Raw genomic sequence first — 20,584 nt, 5'->3', positions numbered from 1 at the left:
CATATTTGCTGAGTCTTATATTATTTGCATGCTGAGTTTTAAAAGAAACTGCCACCAGAGTGGTTGTACCAGAGACTGTCAATCCAGTTTCTCTGCATCCTTGCCAGCATTTGGTGCTGTCAATATTTTTTATTTTAGCTATTCAAGTGGGTGTGTAGTGATATCTCATTTTGGCTTCAACTTGCATAATAGTTAATGATGTTGAACACTTTTTCATCTATTTATTTACTGACTTTATATCCTCTTTGATGAAACGTCTGTTCATGTCTTTTGATCATTTTCTAATTGAATTGTTTGTGGAGCTTTTTTTACTGTTGAGTTTTGAGAATTTATTCTATATTTTATTCTAGGAAATAGTCCTTTGTAGCTGAGTGCAGTGGCTCATGCCTGTAATCCTAACACTGTGGGAGGGCCAAAGCGGGCAGATTGCTTAAGCCCAAGAGTTCAAGACCAGCCTGGGTAACATGGCAAGACCCCATCTCTACAGAAAATACAAAAATTAGCTGGCTGTGGTGGTGCATGCCTGTGGTCTCAGCTACTCAGGAGGCTGAGGCGGAGGATCACCTGAGCCCAGGGAGGTCAAACCTGCAGTGAGCTATGATCATACCACTGCACTCCAGCCTGGGTGACAGAGCAAGACCCTGCCTAAAAAAAAAAAAAAAAAAAAAAAAGGAAAAAAAAAAAAGTATTTTGTTGAATGTGTGGCTTGCAAGTATTTTATCCCAGTCTGTAGCTTGTCTTTTTACCCTCTTAACAGGGCCCTTCACAGAGCAAAAGTTTTTTTTTTTTTTTTTTTTTAAGCCCAATTTATCAGATTTACTTTTTTAGATTGTGCTTTTTGTATTAAGACTAAGAACTCTTTGGCTAGCTCCAGATCCCAAAGATTTTTTTTCTAAAATGTTTATATTTTTACATTTTACTTTTAAGTCCATGATCCATTTTAGTTAATTTTTGTATATAGTGTGAGACTCACACTGATAGGGTGTGGTGATATCAGGTATATGGTTTACACTCTTTCAGGGGGATGGGGTGCAGATTTGCATGGGTCTGCTTCCCCGTCTGTGCTTGCTTTAGCTGTGTCCCATAAACTGTGATGTGTTGGTTTTTTATTTCCATTACATTCAATCTGTTTTTTTTATTTCTCTTGAAACTTCATCTTTGACCCATGGATTATTTACAGTTGTGTTGTTTAGTTTCCAAGTGTTTGGTAATGTATCTGTTATCCATTGTTGATTTCTAGTTGGATTCCACTGTGGTCAGAGAAGGCACTCTGTGTGATTTCAGTTCTTTTAAACTTGCTGAGGTTTGTTTTATGGCCCAGAATATGATCTATCTTGGTATATATGAGCACTTGAAAAGAGCATGTATTCTGCTGTTGTTGGGTAGAGTGTTTTATCATTGTGAATTAAATCCTGTTGTTTGATAGTGTTGAGTTCTGTATCCTTGCTGATTTTCAGTGTTGTTGTTCTATTAATTTTTGAGAAAAGGGTATCTTTGCTCTGAAGTCTGTTTGCTCTGAAGTCTATTTTATCTGATATTAATATAGCCACTCCAGCTTTTTTAAAATAAATGTTTGCATGATGTTTCCTCCATAATTGAAGTGAGTGTCTTTTAGACAGCATGTGGTTTGGTCATGGTCATGTTTTTTATTCTCTTCTACCAATCTCTGTTTTTCAGTTGGTGTATTTAGACTATTCACACTTAATGTAGTTATTGATATGTTAGGGCTTAAGTCTGCCATTTTATTTTTTTGTTTTCTGTTTGTTCTCAGTGTTTTGTGTTTCCTGATATCCAGTGTATTACTTGAACATTTTATAGAATTATTTTTTTACTTTTCTGTGATGTTATTAACGTATCTCTTTGTATGGCTTTTTAAATGGTTGCTGTAGGTATTATATATACATAGCTAATCCCAGTCTACTGGTGGTGTCATTTTACCAGTTTAAGTAATATATGGAAACCTTACCTCCTTCTACATCCCATTGCCTTCCCCTGCTTACAATAAAATTGTCTTAAATATTTCCTCTACACACATTTGAAACCATGTCATACAGTGTTAGAATTTTTACATCAGCTAGCAAATATAATTTAGAAAACTTAAGAGGACAAGGAAAACTTATTGTCTTTACCCAGATTTTTACTTACTGAGTTCTTTTTCCTTCATGATTTTAGCAGATTCCTTCTTTATTGTTTTATTTCTGTTTAGAAAACTTCCTTCAGAGAAATAAAATACAGACAAGCAAATGCTGAGAGATTTTGTCACCACCAGGCCTGCCCTAAAAGAGCTCCTGAAGGAAGCACTAAATGTGGAAAGGAACAACCGGTACCAGCCATTGCAAAATCATGCCAAATTGTAAAGACCATCAAGGCTAGGAAGAAACTGCATCAACTAACGAGCAAAATAACCAGCTAACATCATAATGACAGGATCAAATTCACACATAACAATATTAACTTTAAAGGTAAATGGACTAAATGCTCCAATTAAAAGACACAGACTGGCAAATTGGATAAAGAGTCAAGACCCATCAGTGTGCTGTATTCAGGAAACCCATCTCACGTGCAGAGACACACATAGGCTCAAAATAAAAGGATGGAGGAAGATCTACCAAGCAAATGGAAAACAAAAAAAGGCAGGGGTTGCAATCCTAGTCTCTGATAAAACAGACTTTAAACCAACAAAGATCAAAAGAGACAAAGAAGGCCATTACATAATGGCAAAGGGATCAATTCAACAAGAAGAGCTAAGTATCCTAAATATATATGCACCCAATACAGGAGCACCCAGATTCATAAAGCAAGTCCTGAGTGACCTACAAAGAGACTTAGACTCCCACACAATAATAATGGGAGACTTTAACATCCCACTGTCAACATTAGACAGATCAACGAGACAGAAAGTTAACAAGGATACCCAGGAATTGAACTCAGCTCTGCACCAAGTGGACCTAATAGACATCTACAGAACTCTCCACCCCAAATCAACAGAATATACATTTTTTTCAGCACCACACCACACCTATTCCAAAATTGACCACATACTTGGAAGTAAAGCTCTCCTCAACAAATGTAAAAGAACAGAAATTATAACAAACTGTCTCTCAGACCACAGTGCAATCAAACTAGAACTCAGGATTAAGAAACTCACTCAAAACCACTCAACTACATGGAAACTGAACAACCTGCTCCTGAATGACTACTGGGTACATAACGAAAGGAAGGCAGAAATAAAGATGTTCTTTGAAACCAATGAGAACAAAGACACAACATACCAGAATCTCTGGGACACATTCAAAGCAGTGTGTAGAGGGAAATTTATAGCACTAAATGCCCACAAGAGAAAGTAGGAAAGATCCAAAATTGACACCTTAACATCACAATTGAAAGAACTAAAAAAGAAAGAGCAAACATATTCAAAAGCTAGCAGAAGGCAAGAAATAACTAAAATCAGAGCAGAACTGAAGGAAATAGAGACACAAAAAACCCTTCAAAAAATTAATGAATCCAGGAGCTGGTTTTTTGAAAGGATCAACAAAATTGATAGACCGCTAGCAAGACTAATAAAGAAGAAAAGAGAGAAGAATCAAATAGACGCAATAAAAAATGATAAAGGGGATATCACCACCAATCCCACAGAAATACAAACTACCATCAGAGAATACTACAAACACCTCTATGCAAATAAACTAGAAAATCTAGAAGAAATGGATAAATTCCTCGACACGTACACCCTCCCAAGACTAAACCAGGAAGAAGTTGAATCTCTGAATAGTCCAATAACAGGCTCTGAAATTGTGGCAATAATCAATAGCTTACCAACCAAAAAGAGTCCAGGACCAGATGGATTCACAGCCGAATTCTACCAGAAGTTTAAGGAAGAACTGGTGCCATTCCTTCTGAAACTATTCCAATCAATAGAAAAAGAGGGAATCCTCCCTAACTCATTTTATGAGGCCAGCATCATCCTGATACCAAAGCCGGGCAGAGACACAACCAAAAAAGAGAATTTTAGACCAATATCCTTGATGTACATTGATGCAAAAATCCTCAATAAAATACTGGCAAACCGAATCCAGCAGCACATCAAAAAGCTTATCCACCATGATCAAGTGGGCTTCATCCCTGGGATGCAAGGCTGGTTCAATATACGCAAATCAATAAATGTAATCCAGCATATAAACATAACCAAAGACAAAAACCACATGATTATCTCAATAGATGCAGAAAAGGCCTTTGACAAAATTCAACAACCGTTCATGCTAAAAACTCTCAATAAATTAGGTATTGATGGGACATATCTCAAAATAATAAGAGCTATCTATGACAAACCCACAGCCAATATCATACTGAATGGGCAAAAACTGGAAACATTCCCTTTGAAAACTGGCACAAGACAGGGATGCCCTCTCTCACCACTCCTATTCAACATAGTGTTGGAAGTTCTGGCCAGGGCAATTAGGCAGGAGAAGGAAGTAAAGGGTATTCAATTAGGAAAAGAGGAAGTCAAATTGTCCCTGTTTGCAGATGACATGATTGTATATCTAGAAAACCCCATTGTCTCAGCCCAAAATCTCCTTAAGCTGATAAGCAACTTCAGCAAAGTCTCAGGATACAAAATCAATGTACAAAAATCACAAACATTCTTATACACCAATAACAGACAAACAGAGAGCCAAATCATGAGTGAACTCCCATTCACAATTGTTTCAAAGAGAATAAAATACCTAGGAATCCAACTTACATGGGACATGAAGGACCTCTTCAAGGAGAACTACAAACCACTGCTCAATGAAATAAAAGAGGATAGAAACAAATGGAAGAACATTCCATGCTCATGGGTAGGAAGAATCAATATCGTGAAAATGGCCATACTGCCCAAGGTAATTTATAGATTCAATGCCATCCCCATTAAGCTACCAATGCCTTTCTTCACAGAATTGGAAAAAACTACTTTAAAGTTCATATGGAACCAAAAAGGAGCCTGCATCGCCAAGTCAGTCCTAAGCCAAAAGAACAAAGCTGGAGGCATCACGCTACCTGACTTCAAACTATACTACAAGGCTACAGTAACCAAAATAGCATGATACTGGTACCAAAACAGAGATATAGATCAATGGAACAGAACAGAGCCCTCAGAAATAACACCACATATCTACAACTATCTGATCTTTGACAAACCTGAGAAAAACAAGCAATGGGGAAAGGATTCCCTATTTAATAAATGGTGCTGGGAAAACTGGCTAGCCATATGTAGAAAGCTGAAACTGGATCCCTTCCTTACACCTTATACAAAAATTAATTCAAGATGGATTAAAGACTTAAATGTTAGACCTAAAACCATAAAAACCCTAGAAGAAAACCTAGGCATTACCATTTAGGACATAGGCATGGACAAGGACTTCATGTCTAAAACACCAAAAGCAATGGCAACAAAAGCCAAAATTGACAAATGGGATCTAATTAAACTAAAGAGCTTCTGCACAGCAAAAGAAACTACCATCGGAGTGAACAGGCAACCTACAAAATGGGAGAAAATTTTCACAACCTACTCATCTGACAAAGGGCTAATATCCAGAATCTACAATGAACTCAAACAAATTTACAAGAAAAAAACAAACAACCCCATCAAAAAGTGGGCGAAGGACGTGGACAGACACTTCTCAAAAGAAGACATTTATGCAGCCAAAAAACATATGAAAAAATGCTCACCATCACTGGCCATCAGAGAAATGCAAATCAAAACCACAATGAGATATCATCTCACACCAGTTAGAATGGCAATCATTAAAAAGTCAGGAAACAACAGGTGCTGGAGAGGATGTGGAGAAACAGGAACACTTTTACACTGTTGGTGGGACTGTAAACTAGTTCAACCATTGTGGAAGTCAGTGTGGCGATTCCTCAGGGATCTAGATCTAGAAATACCATTTGACCCAGCCATCCCATTACTGAGTATATACCCAAGGGACTATAAATCATGCTGCTGTAAAGACACATGCACACCTATGTTTATTGCGGCACTATTCACAATAGCAAAGACTTGGAACCAACCTAAATGTCCAACAATGATAGACTGGATTAAGAAAATGTGGCACATATATACCATGGAATACTATGCAGCCATAAAAAAGGATGAGTTCATGTCCTTTGTAGGGACATGGATGAAATTGGAAATCATCATTCTCAGTAAACTATCGCAAGGACAAAAAACCAAACACCGCGTATTCTCACTCATAGGTGGGAATTGAACAGTGAGAACACATGGACACAGGAAGGGGAACATCACACTCTAGGGACTGTTGTGGGGTGGGGGGAGGGGGGAGGGATAGCATTAGGAGATATACCTAATGCTAAATGACGAGTTAATGGGTGCAGCACACCAGCATGGCACATGTATACATATGTAACTAACCTGCACATTGTGCACATGTACCCTAAAACTTAAAGTATAATAATAATTAAAAAAAGAAAAGAAAAGAAAACTTCCTTCAGACATTCTTTTAGGTTAGGTCTGCAGGCAATAAATTCATTTGGTTTTTTTTTTTTTCATCCGTGAATTCTGATTTCCCCTTTATTTCTGTGGGATATTTTTATTGGATTCTGGGTTGACAGTTATTTTTCTTTCAACACTTGAAAAATGGTGCACCATTTTCTGCTGGTTTCCATATTTTCTGATGAGAAATCTGCTATTATTCAAATTGTTTTTCCCCTATAGGTAAGGTGTCATTTCTCACTGCTTTCAAATTCTTTTCTTTGTTTTTAGTTTTTAGTAATTTGATGTGTCTTTGTGTGGATTGCTTTGGGTTTACCTTATTTGAGGTTTGCTTAGCTTCTGTAAGATTTATGTCTTTTGCCAAATTTGGAAACTTTTCAGCCACTATTCCTGTGAGTACTCTTTTAGCCTCTTTTTGTTTTCCATCTAGAACTCCAGTGACACAAATGTTAGATCTTTTGTCACAGTCCACAGGTCCCTGAGACTCTGTTCATTTTTTTTAACGTCTATTTTTGTTTTTCAGGCTGGGTAAATTCTGTTGTTTTATCCTCAGGTTCACGGATCCTTTCCTGTGCCCCCTCAGTTCTGCTATTGAGCTCTTCCATGGAAATTTTTATTTTGGTTATTGCATTTTTTAGTTATAGACTTTTTTATTTGCTTCTTATTTACATCTTCTTTGCTGAGAATTCCTATTTCTTAGCTCAGATTTTCTGTATTTTTTTTGTGTTTCTAGTATGTACATAATTGCTCATTATTTTTATAATGACCACTTTAAAATTTTTGCCAGATAATTCTAACAGCTCTGTTATTTAGGTTTTGATATCAGTTAATTGTCTTTTTTCATTCTGCTTGAGATCTTCCTGGTTCTTGATGTGGTGAGTGATTTTCTGTTGAAGCCTAGACATTTTGGGTATTCGGTTATGAGATTCTCAGTCTTATTTAAACCTGTTTTAACTGGCTTCTGACATTCCTATGGCAGGGGAAGAGGGGACACTACCTCATTTCTGCCTGATGAGGTTAGAAATCCAGGTTCCCCTTGCAGCCTCCATTGGCACCCGAGAGGGAGCTCCTTACTGCTGCCTGCCAGGGACCAGCGTTACGGCACCCTGCGAGGCCTCCACTACTGCCTTCATGACTGGGAAAGTTAGAGGTCCCCTTTGCCTCCCATGCAACCTCCACTAATAACATGGTCAGGAAAGGAATCGCCTTTCTACCTCTGAGTGGAGGTGGAATTCCTGGCTCTCCACTAGGCCTCCTCTGACATGACCCCATTGAAGAGGGGGAGGGACCTCATTACTGCTTCATGGAGGTGGAAGTCTAGGCTCCCCACGTGATGTCCACTGACATCCTCCAGGTATGGACAGAAGTACCAGCTTCCCTCCTCAGCCTTCCCTGACACCATGACAGTGGAGGGGAGGGCATAGGTGGGGAGTTAGAGTGCCCCATTATAGCCTGGTGAGGATGGAAGTCTGGGCTCCCCACTCAGCCTATGCTGGAATAGGTAGGGGTGGAGCCACATATTTTCTGTGGTGTTTGGCTGAAGTAGATCAGTTAATATCTAAACATTTTCTGTCTTTCTGGCTGCCCCTTTCCTTGTCTGTCCCTTAGCTGCGAGCATAGGCTCTTGTGGTGGTGGTATTATTGTTTTTTGGGGATTTTTTTTTGGTCTGTGCCCAGTGGCATTTCCAGGTTGCTGCTGTCTTCCTGCAAAAGAAAATTCAGGAAATTCTTTGGGTCCCAAGATCACTGACCAGTTTGCCCTCTTTCCACCACCTGGAGTCGTCTTATGTTTGTTTATAGTGTCCAACATTTTTAGTTGTATAGTCAGCCCTCTGTATCCTTGGGTTCCACATCATGGATTCAGCCAGCTATAGGTTGAAAATATTTTTTTAATTGCATCTGTACTGAACATGTACAGACTTTCTATTCTTTCTATTATTCCCTAAACAATATAGTGTAACAATTATTTACATGGCATTTACATTTTATTAGGTATTGTAAGTAATCTAGAGATGATCTAAAGAAGCAGTCCCCAACCTTTTTGGCATAAGGGAGTAGTTTCATGGAAGACAATTTTTCCACACGCCGCTGTGTATGTGGGGGTGAGGGATGGTTTCGGGATGAAACTGTTCCACCTTAGATCATCAGGCATTTGTTAGATTCTCATAAGAAGTGCACAACCTAGATCCCTTGCAAGCACAGTTCACAACAGGGTTCGTGCTCCTCTGAGAATCTAATGCCGCCGCTGATCTGACAGGAGGCGGAGCTTGGGCAGTAATGGTCACTGGTCCACCACTCACCTCCTGCTTTGCAGCCAGTTCCTAACAGGCCACAGACTGGTACCAGTCCACTGCCTGAGGTTTGGGGACCCCTGGTCTAAAGTATACAGGAGGATATACATAGCTTATATGCAAATACGGCACCATTTTGTATCAGGGACTTGAGCATTCAAAGATTTGGGTATTCGTGGAAGGTCCTGGAACCAGTCCACGGACAGCTGTACTTGAAGGTCCTGGAACCAGATACCAACAGACAGCTGTACTTAGCAGGAGGAATAAGGTAAAGAACACCCACTCCAGCTCCTGAAAGTGGAGATTTTCATCTGTCCATTTAAAACCATTCAGAGGAATCTCATGATTTTCCTCACCTGTGTTCTCTCTGCCTGTAACATCTTTTTCTCCTTTTGCAGCATCAGCCACTATGTGATTGTCATGTCCATGACCATCTTTTTGGTGTTCCTCAATGGCCTGGCCCAGCTGCTCACAACGAAGAAACTCAGACTATGTGGCAAACCCAAAAGTCACTTCATGTGAGGTTGCTGAAGCACCATTCAGCATCTGGATCCTGATTCTCCTTTTAAACTAAAATCTCATCAAGGCTTCAATAAGAAGATGGATATGGATATATAGTATATTCTACTCCTGTAAGGAAAATGGTATTTGGAATTCCGAATTGACAGGTTATCTGGAACAAAGGAGCTTCTTTTCTTTTTTTTTCTGGGTTTTGCAGGCATGAAATATTGATTATATCTGTGGAAAAGCATAGGAAGGCATTCTCCTTTTTCATTTTTTTCCTTTGGCTGGCAGCTCTTCCCAGTGATGTTGAGAGCACCTGCAGCAATCTGGTCCCCAATCGCACAACTTCCCACATACCCAGAGGAGAGCATATGCCTGTGGGGGCAGTGCTGATGGCATCCAGAGTCATTGCTGTGGCTGAGCTGGAAGGAAATCACCAGGTGCCACCATCAATATTTATCAGCTTTCAGCACTGGTTTTGTTAGACAGTCAGGGTGTATTATTTCAAGAGCTTCAATAAAAAAAGTGTTTGCAGGTATTTGTCATATTTCTTTAGTATGCAATAATGCTATCTTATCCTTTTTAGTGCTATTTCTCAGGTTTTCTCAGTCAACCAGCTAGATGCATGTGATGCATGTCTATCCTTCACTTTTTTTTTTCATTTCTGGATTTTCCTGGGATTTCTGACAACACAAAAGTAGAAAGTGCTTGGTATTTTGTCTTATACATAGGAAAACATTTAAAATAAATAGTTTTTAATTGTAGGCTCAACATCTGTTACCCTATAGCTTTTTCATATATTGTTTCTTTCCCTTTGAATTTTTTTACTGTCATCTATTATTTTAACAGGAGTTTAAAAATCAATGGTTAAACTTTCTGACAATATCATAAGAATTCATATTAAAGGTGTTATTCTTTCTGGTTGTGAGATTCTAGCACAAAGGCCTAAAATCATCAAATCAGATTTCCATTTGTAAACAAATTCTAATGGGCAAAATATCTTGAGAGCAGTTTTTATATGGATTATCCATAAAATGACCTTTACATATCCCTGCAGAGTTGGCCTTTTGCCCGTGGTGTGCTAGTAGCTTTGGCTGATGCTAAGCTTTCCTGGTATGCGCCCTATTTTTAAGAAGTAATTGCTTTTGAATTAAGTTATAGCATTACTAATTCATGTTAATGACTAGGAAACCCTCTGTAATTTACAAGATTTTTCAAATTGGTGGGGAGTGAATAAATACAATTTAAAAGAGTCAGAAATCAGTTTGGCAAAGTGTACTTTCTTAATTTCTATTTATGATGAAGTATAGTTATAATTTATTTGTAATACTACTTTATGGTATACCAGTGAAAGAACTGTAGTATAAAAAAGAGGTATTAATGTTTTATGAAATCTCATGCATCAGTTCATAGCATAAAATCTAGCTGGACAACTAAGAAGCTATGGTAGCAAACAGTGATGTTGATGGAATGAGAATCATGAACTTTCATATTACCTCAAAGGATTTTTTTTATCAGTTTTTTTCACACATCAGAGAAAACTGACTGTATAAACACTTACCACTGACCTCTTTCTATGTTTAGTTTTGCCTTTTATCTTTACCCAAATTTTTATAAAGAGAAATTAATAAATATTTTATTACAACATTGTAAAGGGTGCTCAGTTTTTTTTATCTTTCTTTATTTTGCTCTTTGAGGCATATCTTTTTCTTAATTTTGTCCTTTCAGGTCAGTGTGAGTCTGTAGAATAGGTTGAACTTCCTTCTGACAGTATCATAGAGTTTGTGGAGTTTGTGTTGTGCGCCTGCAGCCACAGGCTCGCCTTGCTGCACCGTAACTGGCCCCTTCAGACTCACATGGGAACAAGCCTTTTCTGTTGCAGTTTCCCAGATATCTTTAAATGTTTTGAAATGTATATTTTTATGTTGCAAAACAGAAAAAAGAAGAGTTAGGGGAAAAGTATTTCTATTTAAGGTATTTATTTTTTTCATTCTACCTATGCCATAGATTTCTGAATCAAGACTTAGGACAGTTGCTGATTAACAATGTTTAAATTAGGAATTGTTATAAGAATTAAAATAGGCAGAACAAGTTGTGAAAATATTGAACCAAAAAAAGGCCATGCTATCATCTTAGAGAGCCCATGAATAAACCTTAGAGGGAATCCTAAGGCTTTAGGATTCCCTAAAACAACAGCTTGTCTGTTGTTTTCCAATATGTTAATTATTATACTTAGTGTACAGTATTTAGAATACAAAATGCTTTTTTATTTTTTAGGAAAATAATGTTATAAATGGTTGTATATTTTCATAATAATGTCTTTATAATTATTTATTAATGATAGAGCTGAATTAGAAAAGCTCTTCATCCATTATAATATGGTTTCTCATGAAAAACTTATTACAAATTTCAGCCAACTCAGATATTAAGAACATCAGTGTCAATCCTCCTCCCCTCCTGCGACCTTTTTACACTTGTTTTGGTGGACTAGGGGCTCCTTTTCTCCTCCTTTTTGACATATAACTGTGCCATTAAAAACATGATTTCTGATGAAGCTGGCCTAGAGGGAATGAAGGAGATTGCGTGGGTATGGTCTCTAGGACAGGCGTAGCTGTTGCAGGGCCACCCTGTCCTTGGGAGAACCTGGTGAGCTCCCATATTCACACTAGATGCCATCATGTCAGGGGGCTGAAGAGAATGGAGCTAAATCAACTCTGTCATTTGGAGAAGACCCGCTTCAGACCAGTTCTGAGAACTCCTTTTAAGAGACCAGAGATAACTTGATCATTTCTCACCTTTTCGTAGTTGTTCTTTTTTATGTTGACATTCCCCTTACTGTTTCCAAAATGCTTCAAAGCATTAATGATTGTTATGCTGTGTGCTTTCAGTACTATGGCAATATCTTTGTAGCATTTTCCCATTTCTGTATCAGCATGGTTTTTTGTTTTGTTTTTTTGTTTTTGTTTTGAGACAGGGTCTCACTCTTGCTCAGGCTAGAATGCAGTGGCACCATCTCAGCTCACTGCTGGTGCCTCAACCTCTGCCTCCTGGGCTCAAGTGATCCTCCCACCTCAGCCTCCTGAGTAGCTGAGACTACAGGCACATGCCCCCACACCTAGCTAATTTTAAAATATTTTTTGATGGAGACAGGGTTTCACTATGTTTTCCAGGCAGCAGCATTTTTTTTTGACTGGGATTTCTTTATGATGCTTTGTTATTTAAAAAAAAAATGAGAAGGAAACATTAATAATCAAAATTATCTTTAATTGGCCTCACAGGGCTAAAATCTAGAATTATTATTACTCTTGGGTAAACTCATGAAAAGTACTTAATATTCGTTCTATAAAGAAACAAAAAGAACCTTTGAGATGTGTCTCTTATTCATTTCCTTGGGTACACTTAAAACGGGTTACAGTTACTGCTCAACTTTCTACCTTCACAATTGCAGCATTTATTTGCCACACAGCAGCATTTATCAGAGATTGTCCCTTAGAACATTGGTTCCTTGTAATACAAATAAATGTCATAATAAAAATAGTTTCTTTTTTCTTTCTTTTTTTTTTTTGAGACAGACTCTGGCTCTGTCGCCAAGGCTGGAATGCAATGGCGCAATGTCAGCTCACTGCAAGCTCCGCCTCCCTGGTTCAAGCGATTCTTCTGCCTCAGCCTCCTGAGTAGCTGGGATTACAGGTGCCCACCACCACGTCTGGCTAATTTTCATCTTTTTAGTACTGACAAGGTTTCACCATGTTTGTCAGGCTCATCTTGAACTCCTGACCTCAAGCAGTTCACCCGCCTCGGCCTCCCAAAGTGCTGGGATTACAGGCGTGAGCCGCCTCACCCAGCTGAAAAGAGTTTCTTAATTAAATATATTTGAGAAACATCTAGTCAAACCACCTTAAATAGGTATATTTACATTAGTTCTAAGGGAATTTAACTTGTGATGTACGTTGTGAAGGGAGGAAGATAGCATTATGCCAAAAGTTTCCACTTGCTTGACAGCAGACCCTATCTTAGAGTTTTCTTCCTGATTGGTAAACATAAGAAATGTTTCCAAAGCTGGGCTTGGTGGCTCACCCCTGTAATTCCAGCACTTTGGGAGGCCGAGGTGGGTGGATCACTTGAGGTCAGGAGTTGGAGGCCGAGGTAGGTGGATCACTTGAGGTCAGGAGTTCGAGACCAGTCTGGCCAAGATGGCAAAACCCCATCTCTACTAAACACACACACACACACACACACACACACACACACACACACAGACACACACACCCCCCGGCGGGGTGGTAGGCTCCTGTAATCCTTGCTACTCAGGAGCCTGAGGCATGAGAATTGCTTGAACCTGGGAGGTGGAATTTGCAGTGAGCCGAGATCGTGCCACTGCCTGGGCGACAAAGTGAGACTCTGCCTCAAAAAGAAATGTCTCCATATAATTTTGCACTAAAACCTTAATTTGTCATAGTTTTGAAAATAGGGTGTTGTATGTTGATTGAATTTTTTTCCCAGAGAACTGGAATACCATTTTTACTTTAACCCTTAATGTGGGAAAACTTTCCAATTCCCTGCAATTTTTCCTGCCTCTGTATATATTACACCTGTCATCATTTAGTCTTTCATGTGGGAAAGGCCAGTGGTACCAGATTGCATTCGGTTCATCACGGCTCATTGTCTAGCCCTGTTGGAGTTTAGACTAAGCCTTCATACCTTATGTTTTATATCTTTTACCTGAAAAATAAATTTGCACCAAATTTCAACTTGTTTTCTTATGATTTGACAGTGTAGAAAGTGATTAGTAGTTAAATTTTTATAATGCTTTGTTATTTAAAAAAACTATGAAAAGAAAACATCAGTTATCAAAATTTCCTTTAACTGGCCTCAAAGGGCTAAAATCTAAAATTATTATTACTCTTGGGTAAACTCATGAAAAGATAAATTCTTTTTACAGAAGAATTTAATTAGCTTGACTGGTATCAAATACCAATTGCATCAAACATCAGTGATTCCATGAATTTTTTAAAGTTGTTTTTACTTTAAGCAGATAATGTTCAGTGAATTTGACTAATGTGATTAACGAAGGGACCAACACAGGTAATTGTCAATCTTACAGACATAAACTGTTACCTCGAATATCCCTGTATTACTTGAAATTCTAGAAATCGTCTGTCAACATTTTAAAAGCTCCTCTCCTTGCTGATGAGAAGTAATATTCTTAAAGTTAGAAACCATACAATTAAATCCTGATTTGCCTGATACATGTTTGCTTGTCATGTCCTATCTCTCATGTTATTGTGATTGGTTTTATTTTATTAAAAACTGCTCATAGCATAGCCAGGTGATCTATGTGAACATCAACAGTGATAAGCTGACAGTATGTACCCTGGATACATGATGAGAATGGCACTTTAGCTACACGGACTTCCTCCCCAGTGCTCATAAACCCAGTCTAATCATGAGAAAAACAGACAAATATCAATATAGGAACATTTGGCAAAATACCCAGTGAGTACTTTTCAAAACTACCAAGGTCATCAAAAACGAGAAAAGGCTGAGAAACTGTCAAAGCCAAGAGAAGCCTGTAGAGACATGACCACTGCATGGGGTGCGGCACCCTAGATGGGCCCTAAACATGGGGTGCGGCACCCTGGATGGGCCCTAAACATGGGGTGCGGCACCCTGGATGGGCCCTAAACATGGGGTGCGGCACCCTGGATGGACCCTAAACATGGGGTGCGGCACCCTGGAAGGGGCCCTAAACATGGGGTGCGGCACCCTGGAAGGGGCCCTAAACATGGGGTGCGGCACCCTGGATGGGGCCTAAACATGGGGTGCGGCACCCTGGATGGGCCCTAAACATGGGGTGCGGCACCCTGGATGGGCCCTAAACATGGGGTTCGGCACCCTGGAAGGGGCCCTAAACATGGGGTGCGGCACCCTGGAAGGGGCCCTACACATGGGGTGTGGCATCCTGGATGGCGCCCTAAACATGGGGTGCGGCATCCTGGATGGCGCCCTAAACATGGGGTGCGGCACCCTGGATGGGCCCCTAAACATGGGGTGCGGCACCCTGGATGGGGCCCTAAACATGGGGTGCGGCACCCTGGATGGGGCCCTAAACATGGGGTGCGGCACCCTGGATGGACCCTAAACATGGGATGTGGCACCCTGGATGGGGCCCTAAACATGAGATGCAGCACCCTGGAAGGGGCCCTAAACATGGGGTGCGGCATCCTGGATGGGGCCCTAAACATGGGGTGCGGCACCCTGGATGGGCCCTAAACATGAGACGCGGCACCCTGGATGGGGCCCTAAACATGGGGTGAGGCACCCTGGATGGGCCCTAAACATGGGGTGCGGCACCCTGTATGGGCCCTAAATATGGGGTGCGGCACCCTGGAAGGGGCCCTAAACATGGGGTGCGGCACCCTGGATGGGCCCTAAACATGATGTGCAGCACCCTGGATGGGGCCCTAAACATGGAGTGTGGCACCCTGGAAGGGGCCCTAAACATGAGGTGCGGCACCCTGGCTGGGCCCTAAACATGGGGTGCGGCACCCTGGATGGGCCCTAAACATGGGATGCGGCACCCTGGATGGGGCCCTAAACATGGAGTGTGGCACCCTGGAAGGGGCCCTAAACATGGGGTGCGGCATCCTGGATGGGGCCCTAAACATGGGGTGCGGCATCCTGGATGGGGCCCTAAACATGGGGTGCGGCACCCTGGATGGACCCTAAACATGGGGTGCGGCACCCTGGATGGGGCCCTAAACATTGGGTGCGGCACCCTGGATGGACCCTAAACATGGGGTGCGGCACCCTGGATGGGGCCCTAAACATGGGGTGCGGCGCCCTGGATGGACCCTAAACATGGGGTGCGGCACCCTGGATGGGGCCCTAAACATGGGGTGCGGCGCCCTGGATGGGGCCCTAAACATGGGGTGCGGCGCCCTGGAAGGGGCCCTAAACATGAGGTGCGGCACCCTGGCTGGGCCCTAAACATGGGGTGCGGCACCCTGGATGGGGCCCTAAACATGGGGTGCGGCACCCTGGATGGAGCCCGAAACATGAGGTGCGGCACCCTGGATGGGTCCCTAAACATGGGGTGCGGCACCCTGGATGGGGCCCTAAACATGAGGTGCGGCACCCTGGATGGGGCCCTAAACATGGGGTGCGGCACCCTGGATGGGGCCCTAAACATGGGGTGCGGCACCCTGGATGGGCCCTAAACATGGGGTGCGGCCCCCTGGATGGGCCCTAAACATGGGGTGCGGCTCCCTGGATGGGCCCTAAACATGGGGTGCGGCACACTGGAAGGGGCCCTAAACATGGGGTTCGGCACCCTGGAAGGGGCCCTAAACATGGGGTGCGACACCCTGGAAGGGGCCCTAAACATGCGGTGCGGCACCCTGGATGGGCCCTAAACATGGGGTGCGACACCCTGGATGGGCCCTAATCATGGGGTGCGGCACCCTGGATGGGGCCCTAAACATGGGGTGCGGCACCCTGGATGGACCCTAAACATGGGATGTGGCACCCTGGATGGGGCCCTAAACATGAGATGCAGCACCCTGGGGCCCTAAACATGGGGTGCGGCATCCTGGATGGGGCCCTGAAACAGAAAAGGACATCAGGTAAAAACTAAGGAAATCTGAATAAAGTATGGAATGTAGTTAATAGAATGTCAATATTTGTTCATTAAATGTGAAAACTGTGCCTTAGTAGTTATTAGTAATTGGTAATCATTAGGCATTAATAATAAGAGAAACTGGGTGAGGGAGTGTGTTGGAACCCTCTGTATTAATTTTGCAAATTTTCTATAAAACTATTGTAAAATAACAAGATTATTTAAAATTGTAATTTTATGTTTTTAAAATTTTTACTCTATACACATAATTTTACATAAATGCATTAGAAGTGTAATAACAGAGAAGCAGAGGATTGAAGGGGTGGTTCACTGTTTTTTTTCTGTTTTCGTTATTTCTCCCTAGTTTTCTCTCTGCTCTTTCAATCCTGTAACTCCTCTCTGAGCCATGTTAGAGCCCAATGTGTATAACATTTTTCTTCCTGAATTACTTTCAATCAATTATTGTAGCTATTATTATTATTATTATTTTGAGACAGGGTCTCACTGTGTCGTGCAAGCTGTAGTGCAGTGGTACAATGATGGCTCACTGCTTCCTTGACTTCCTGGGTTCAAACAGCCTTCTTACCTCAGCCTCCTGAATAGCTGGAACCACGGGCTAATTTTTAAATATTTTGTTTTTGTAGAGACAGGGTCCTGCCATGCTGCCCAGGATGGTCTTGAATTCCTGGGCTCATGCAGTCTGCCCCTTGGTCTCCCAAAGTATTGGGATCAGAGGCACGAGCCACTGTGCCCAGCCAATTATTATGTTCCACATAAATCTCACGTGAGTGTGTAGTGGTCAGCTGTGCCTTTGCTCAGCATTTCCTCTTGAGATAACTGTGCCTGCATTGTTAACCTTCTGTTTCTGGCAGGAGCCAAAAATTTTTTTATGACCCTTCTCACCACATTTGACTAGTTTAGGGGTGCACATGCAACCCACACAAGACCAGTCTAAGTTCTTTGCAAGATTTTCAAGCTGCAACTGAGAGAAAGTTTCTAAGATGCGAAGTTTCAGAGCTGTTTTTGGCCAAGTTCAATTAAGTGAAATATTCTAGTAACCTCCCAATAAGTAATCTTTTCAAAAAACAAAAAAAACAAAAAAAAAACACGGAGGGGGATTGAATTCACTGATCTCTCTAAGAACACGGTGGATTACGAGAAATCCGAAGCTCCACTTAAAATGTTTATTTTTGTTCCTGGTTTTTATCTTCTGCTAAGTTGGAATTTAGGGGGCAGAATAGTTCCATGAAAACTGATTCAGACTTTATCCCTCCGATTCACAGTGCTGCTTTCATGCCTAATATTACAAAATGTTCAAGTGCCCTGTTTTGGTATTATGTAGTAAAAACAGGAATTAAAAATCTTAGCTTTGCATAGCCTCAATCTCCAGGAAATGCAAAGAGCTCTTACATGTTCATTCCTCCAAAACAAAATACAAATTTTCTCATAGGTGCTACTGGAGAAACAATAGCACAAATAATCCCAATGGAGAGCCTGCCATATGCCAAGCCCTGTGCCAGGGGCTTTACACTCATGATCTCACATAATTGAGTTATTGCAACCACTAGTGCTAGGCCAGACCTCAGCGAGCCTGGTCTGGGTTCCAGGCTGTCAAGAAGGATGTCTTAGGCTCTACTCAAGTTTGGTTTTTCTTCAGCAAAAGCAACAAACACTGGAAAGATAGTAACGAGAGAAAAATATATAGGTGGTTTTGCCCTCCCCTCAAAGGTCTCTCCAGCTCACCGTGCCTCCACCAAAGATTAGGGCTCTTAGAAGCCCAAGGAGAACGATATGCCCAGTAGAGCAGAGGAACACAGAGCATGGACCCGCTGCCCTCAGTGCTCACAGCCATGGCAGGATTCCCAAACAACTTACATCACCGTAAGAGGCAGTGGTTGTGCTGCTCAGGAGGGCCAGCTTCACTAGGCCTTTACATCCCTGCTTTGTCTGCACGATGGGGCCCTGGGCTGTTCCACCCATGCCCACTGAGGGGCTTTCATGTGGACAGGCCCGGCCATGGCCCATACAACACCAACCAAGGTAGATATCAGCCTTATTTTCCAGATAAGAAAACTGAAGTTCCAAGAGACTAAATGAATGTTCCAGAGTCCTCCCTTTGGCAAGTTGATTTGCTAGTCAACTCAGAGCTAATTTCAGTCTAAGTCTAAAGCGAAAACTTTTAATCACCAGACTCCCTTAGGGGTATACAACTGCTTCCTTGGGGATGCCAGAAAAATAGTCCACATAGACGATAACACTTGGAAACAAAATACATTTATCCTTTGCTTAGGTCACATGAGTGGAATTACATAGATGATGACAGCAGTAGCCTTAATGTGCAGGTCACTGGCATGAGTTAAAGTAAGACATTGCATTAATCAGCAGATAATTCAATATCCTCTCCTAGTCAAGCAGAGTGGGGATACAAAGTATAAGACATCAGTCCTGCCCTTGAAGAGCTTGTGTTGTAATTGAGGAGGTAATAATAATGAAACTGGCAGATCATATTTACTGAGTGTTTCCTCTGCACCAGCTGGTTGACCTCAAATCCCTCACGTGTCCCAGGTCAAGGAAGACCAGCAATGAAAGACATGGGCAGTTGAATGCTGAGTGGCCAGACATGACAGGTTAACATACCAGTTAGCATCTGCTAAGATAAGGATTCTTTCAGGGCCTATGGCAGTAATATACTCCTCCTGAAATGCAATGTCCTAACTAGCAGTTGACAAAAAAGAAGGGCATAATATGGCCATTGAGAACCAGTAGAATGAAACCAGCCCTGTGGACAGCTTTGTAGCCCCTAGTTTAGGATCTCTCCATAGTTTCCTCGCTCCATAAACAATTTGTTATGTAAGAAATTCAAGTACTAAAATATCCAGAGGAAAAACAACATAATCCACGGTTCACATGTGTTTTACTTGTGGCAAGCATTGCTAGTTACCTACCCAGTATCCACTCTCCTTTTTTACCATCAGAACCTTGATTTGTTTGTCAGAAATATGCCCAGAGCCAGGCAGGGTGGCATACACCTATAGTCCCAGCTACTCAGGAGGCTGAGGCAAGAAGATTGCTTAAGCCCAGGAGTTCAAGGACAGCCTGGGCAACATAGTGAGACCACGTCTCTAAAAAAATCTTTAAAAAAAAAAAGTATACTGGGATTTAAAAAACAACAACAACAACTAAAAAGAAAAAAAAAGAAAAAAAACTCATCTTCCCTTGCAATGAGGCATGCCAATGCAGTGCAGCTCTTGCCAATTATGTACACACAGAAGTCTCTGGGTAGAGCTTCTGGAAACCTCAATGGAGCTGATGTTCCTTCCTGCCTGTTGCCTTTTCCTCCTGTATCTGAAATGTAGGCATGCTGCTGGAGGTGGAGCAGTTTTGCAACCTAGGAATAATGCATTTGAAAATGAAACTACCTGGAAAGGAAGGCTTAGCTGGAAGATGGATGATGACTGAGTCCATGGTAGAATCCCTTAGCTGCTCACCATACCACCCTAGAAAAGCTCACCTCCAGCTTCTGGATACATGAGAAAAGTAAAGCCTTTTTTGGTTAAGCACTCTAAATCTGATTATGTTCCTGACATACTTGATGAAATTAGAAATATAAGTACTTGTTAAAAATAGGTTTCCAAACACCGCATGTTCTCACTCATAGGTGGGAATCGAACAATGAGA

General features: G+C 41.4%; 1 protein-coding gene across 29 annotated transcripts in view; it reads left to right on the top strand.

Annotated features, from left to right (window-relative positions):
- The window catches only part of PIGN (phosphatidylinositol glycan anchor biosynthesis class N), a 141,861-nt gene extending 130,919 nt beyond the window's left edge, over positions 1–10,942 (top strand). For 24 of the 29 annotated variants that reach the window (XM_054672088.2, XM_009434093.5, XM_024350915.3 and 21 more), the window contains one exon: positions 9,183–10,942. In XM_054672088.2, the coding sequence (XP_054528063.2) occupies positions 9,183–9,306 (124 nt within the window). In that variant the 3' untranslated portion in view covers positions 9,307–10,942. The remainder of the gene's footprint in view (positions 1–9,182) is intronic. The other 5 variants (XM_063795799.1, XM_054672091.2, XM_063795805.1 and 2 more) reach the window with 2 other exon arrangements.
- Positions 10,943–20,584: the final 9,642 nt, after the last annotated feature.

The sequence above is a fragment of the Pan troglodytes genome, chromosome 17, assembly GCF_028858775.2.
Source record: "Pan troglodytes isolate AG18354 chromosome 17, NHGRI_mPanTro3-v2.0_pri, whole genome shotgun sequence".
NCBI classification, from domain to species: Eukaryota; Metazoa; Chordata; class Mammalia; order Primates; family Hominidae; genus Pan; species Pan troglodytes.
This window is presented reverse-complemented; position numbering and strand designations above follow the sequence as displayed.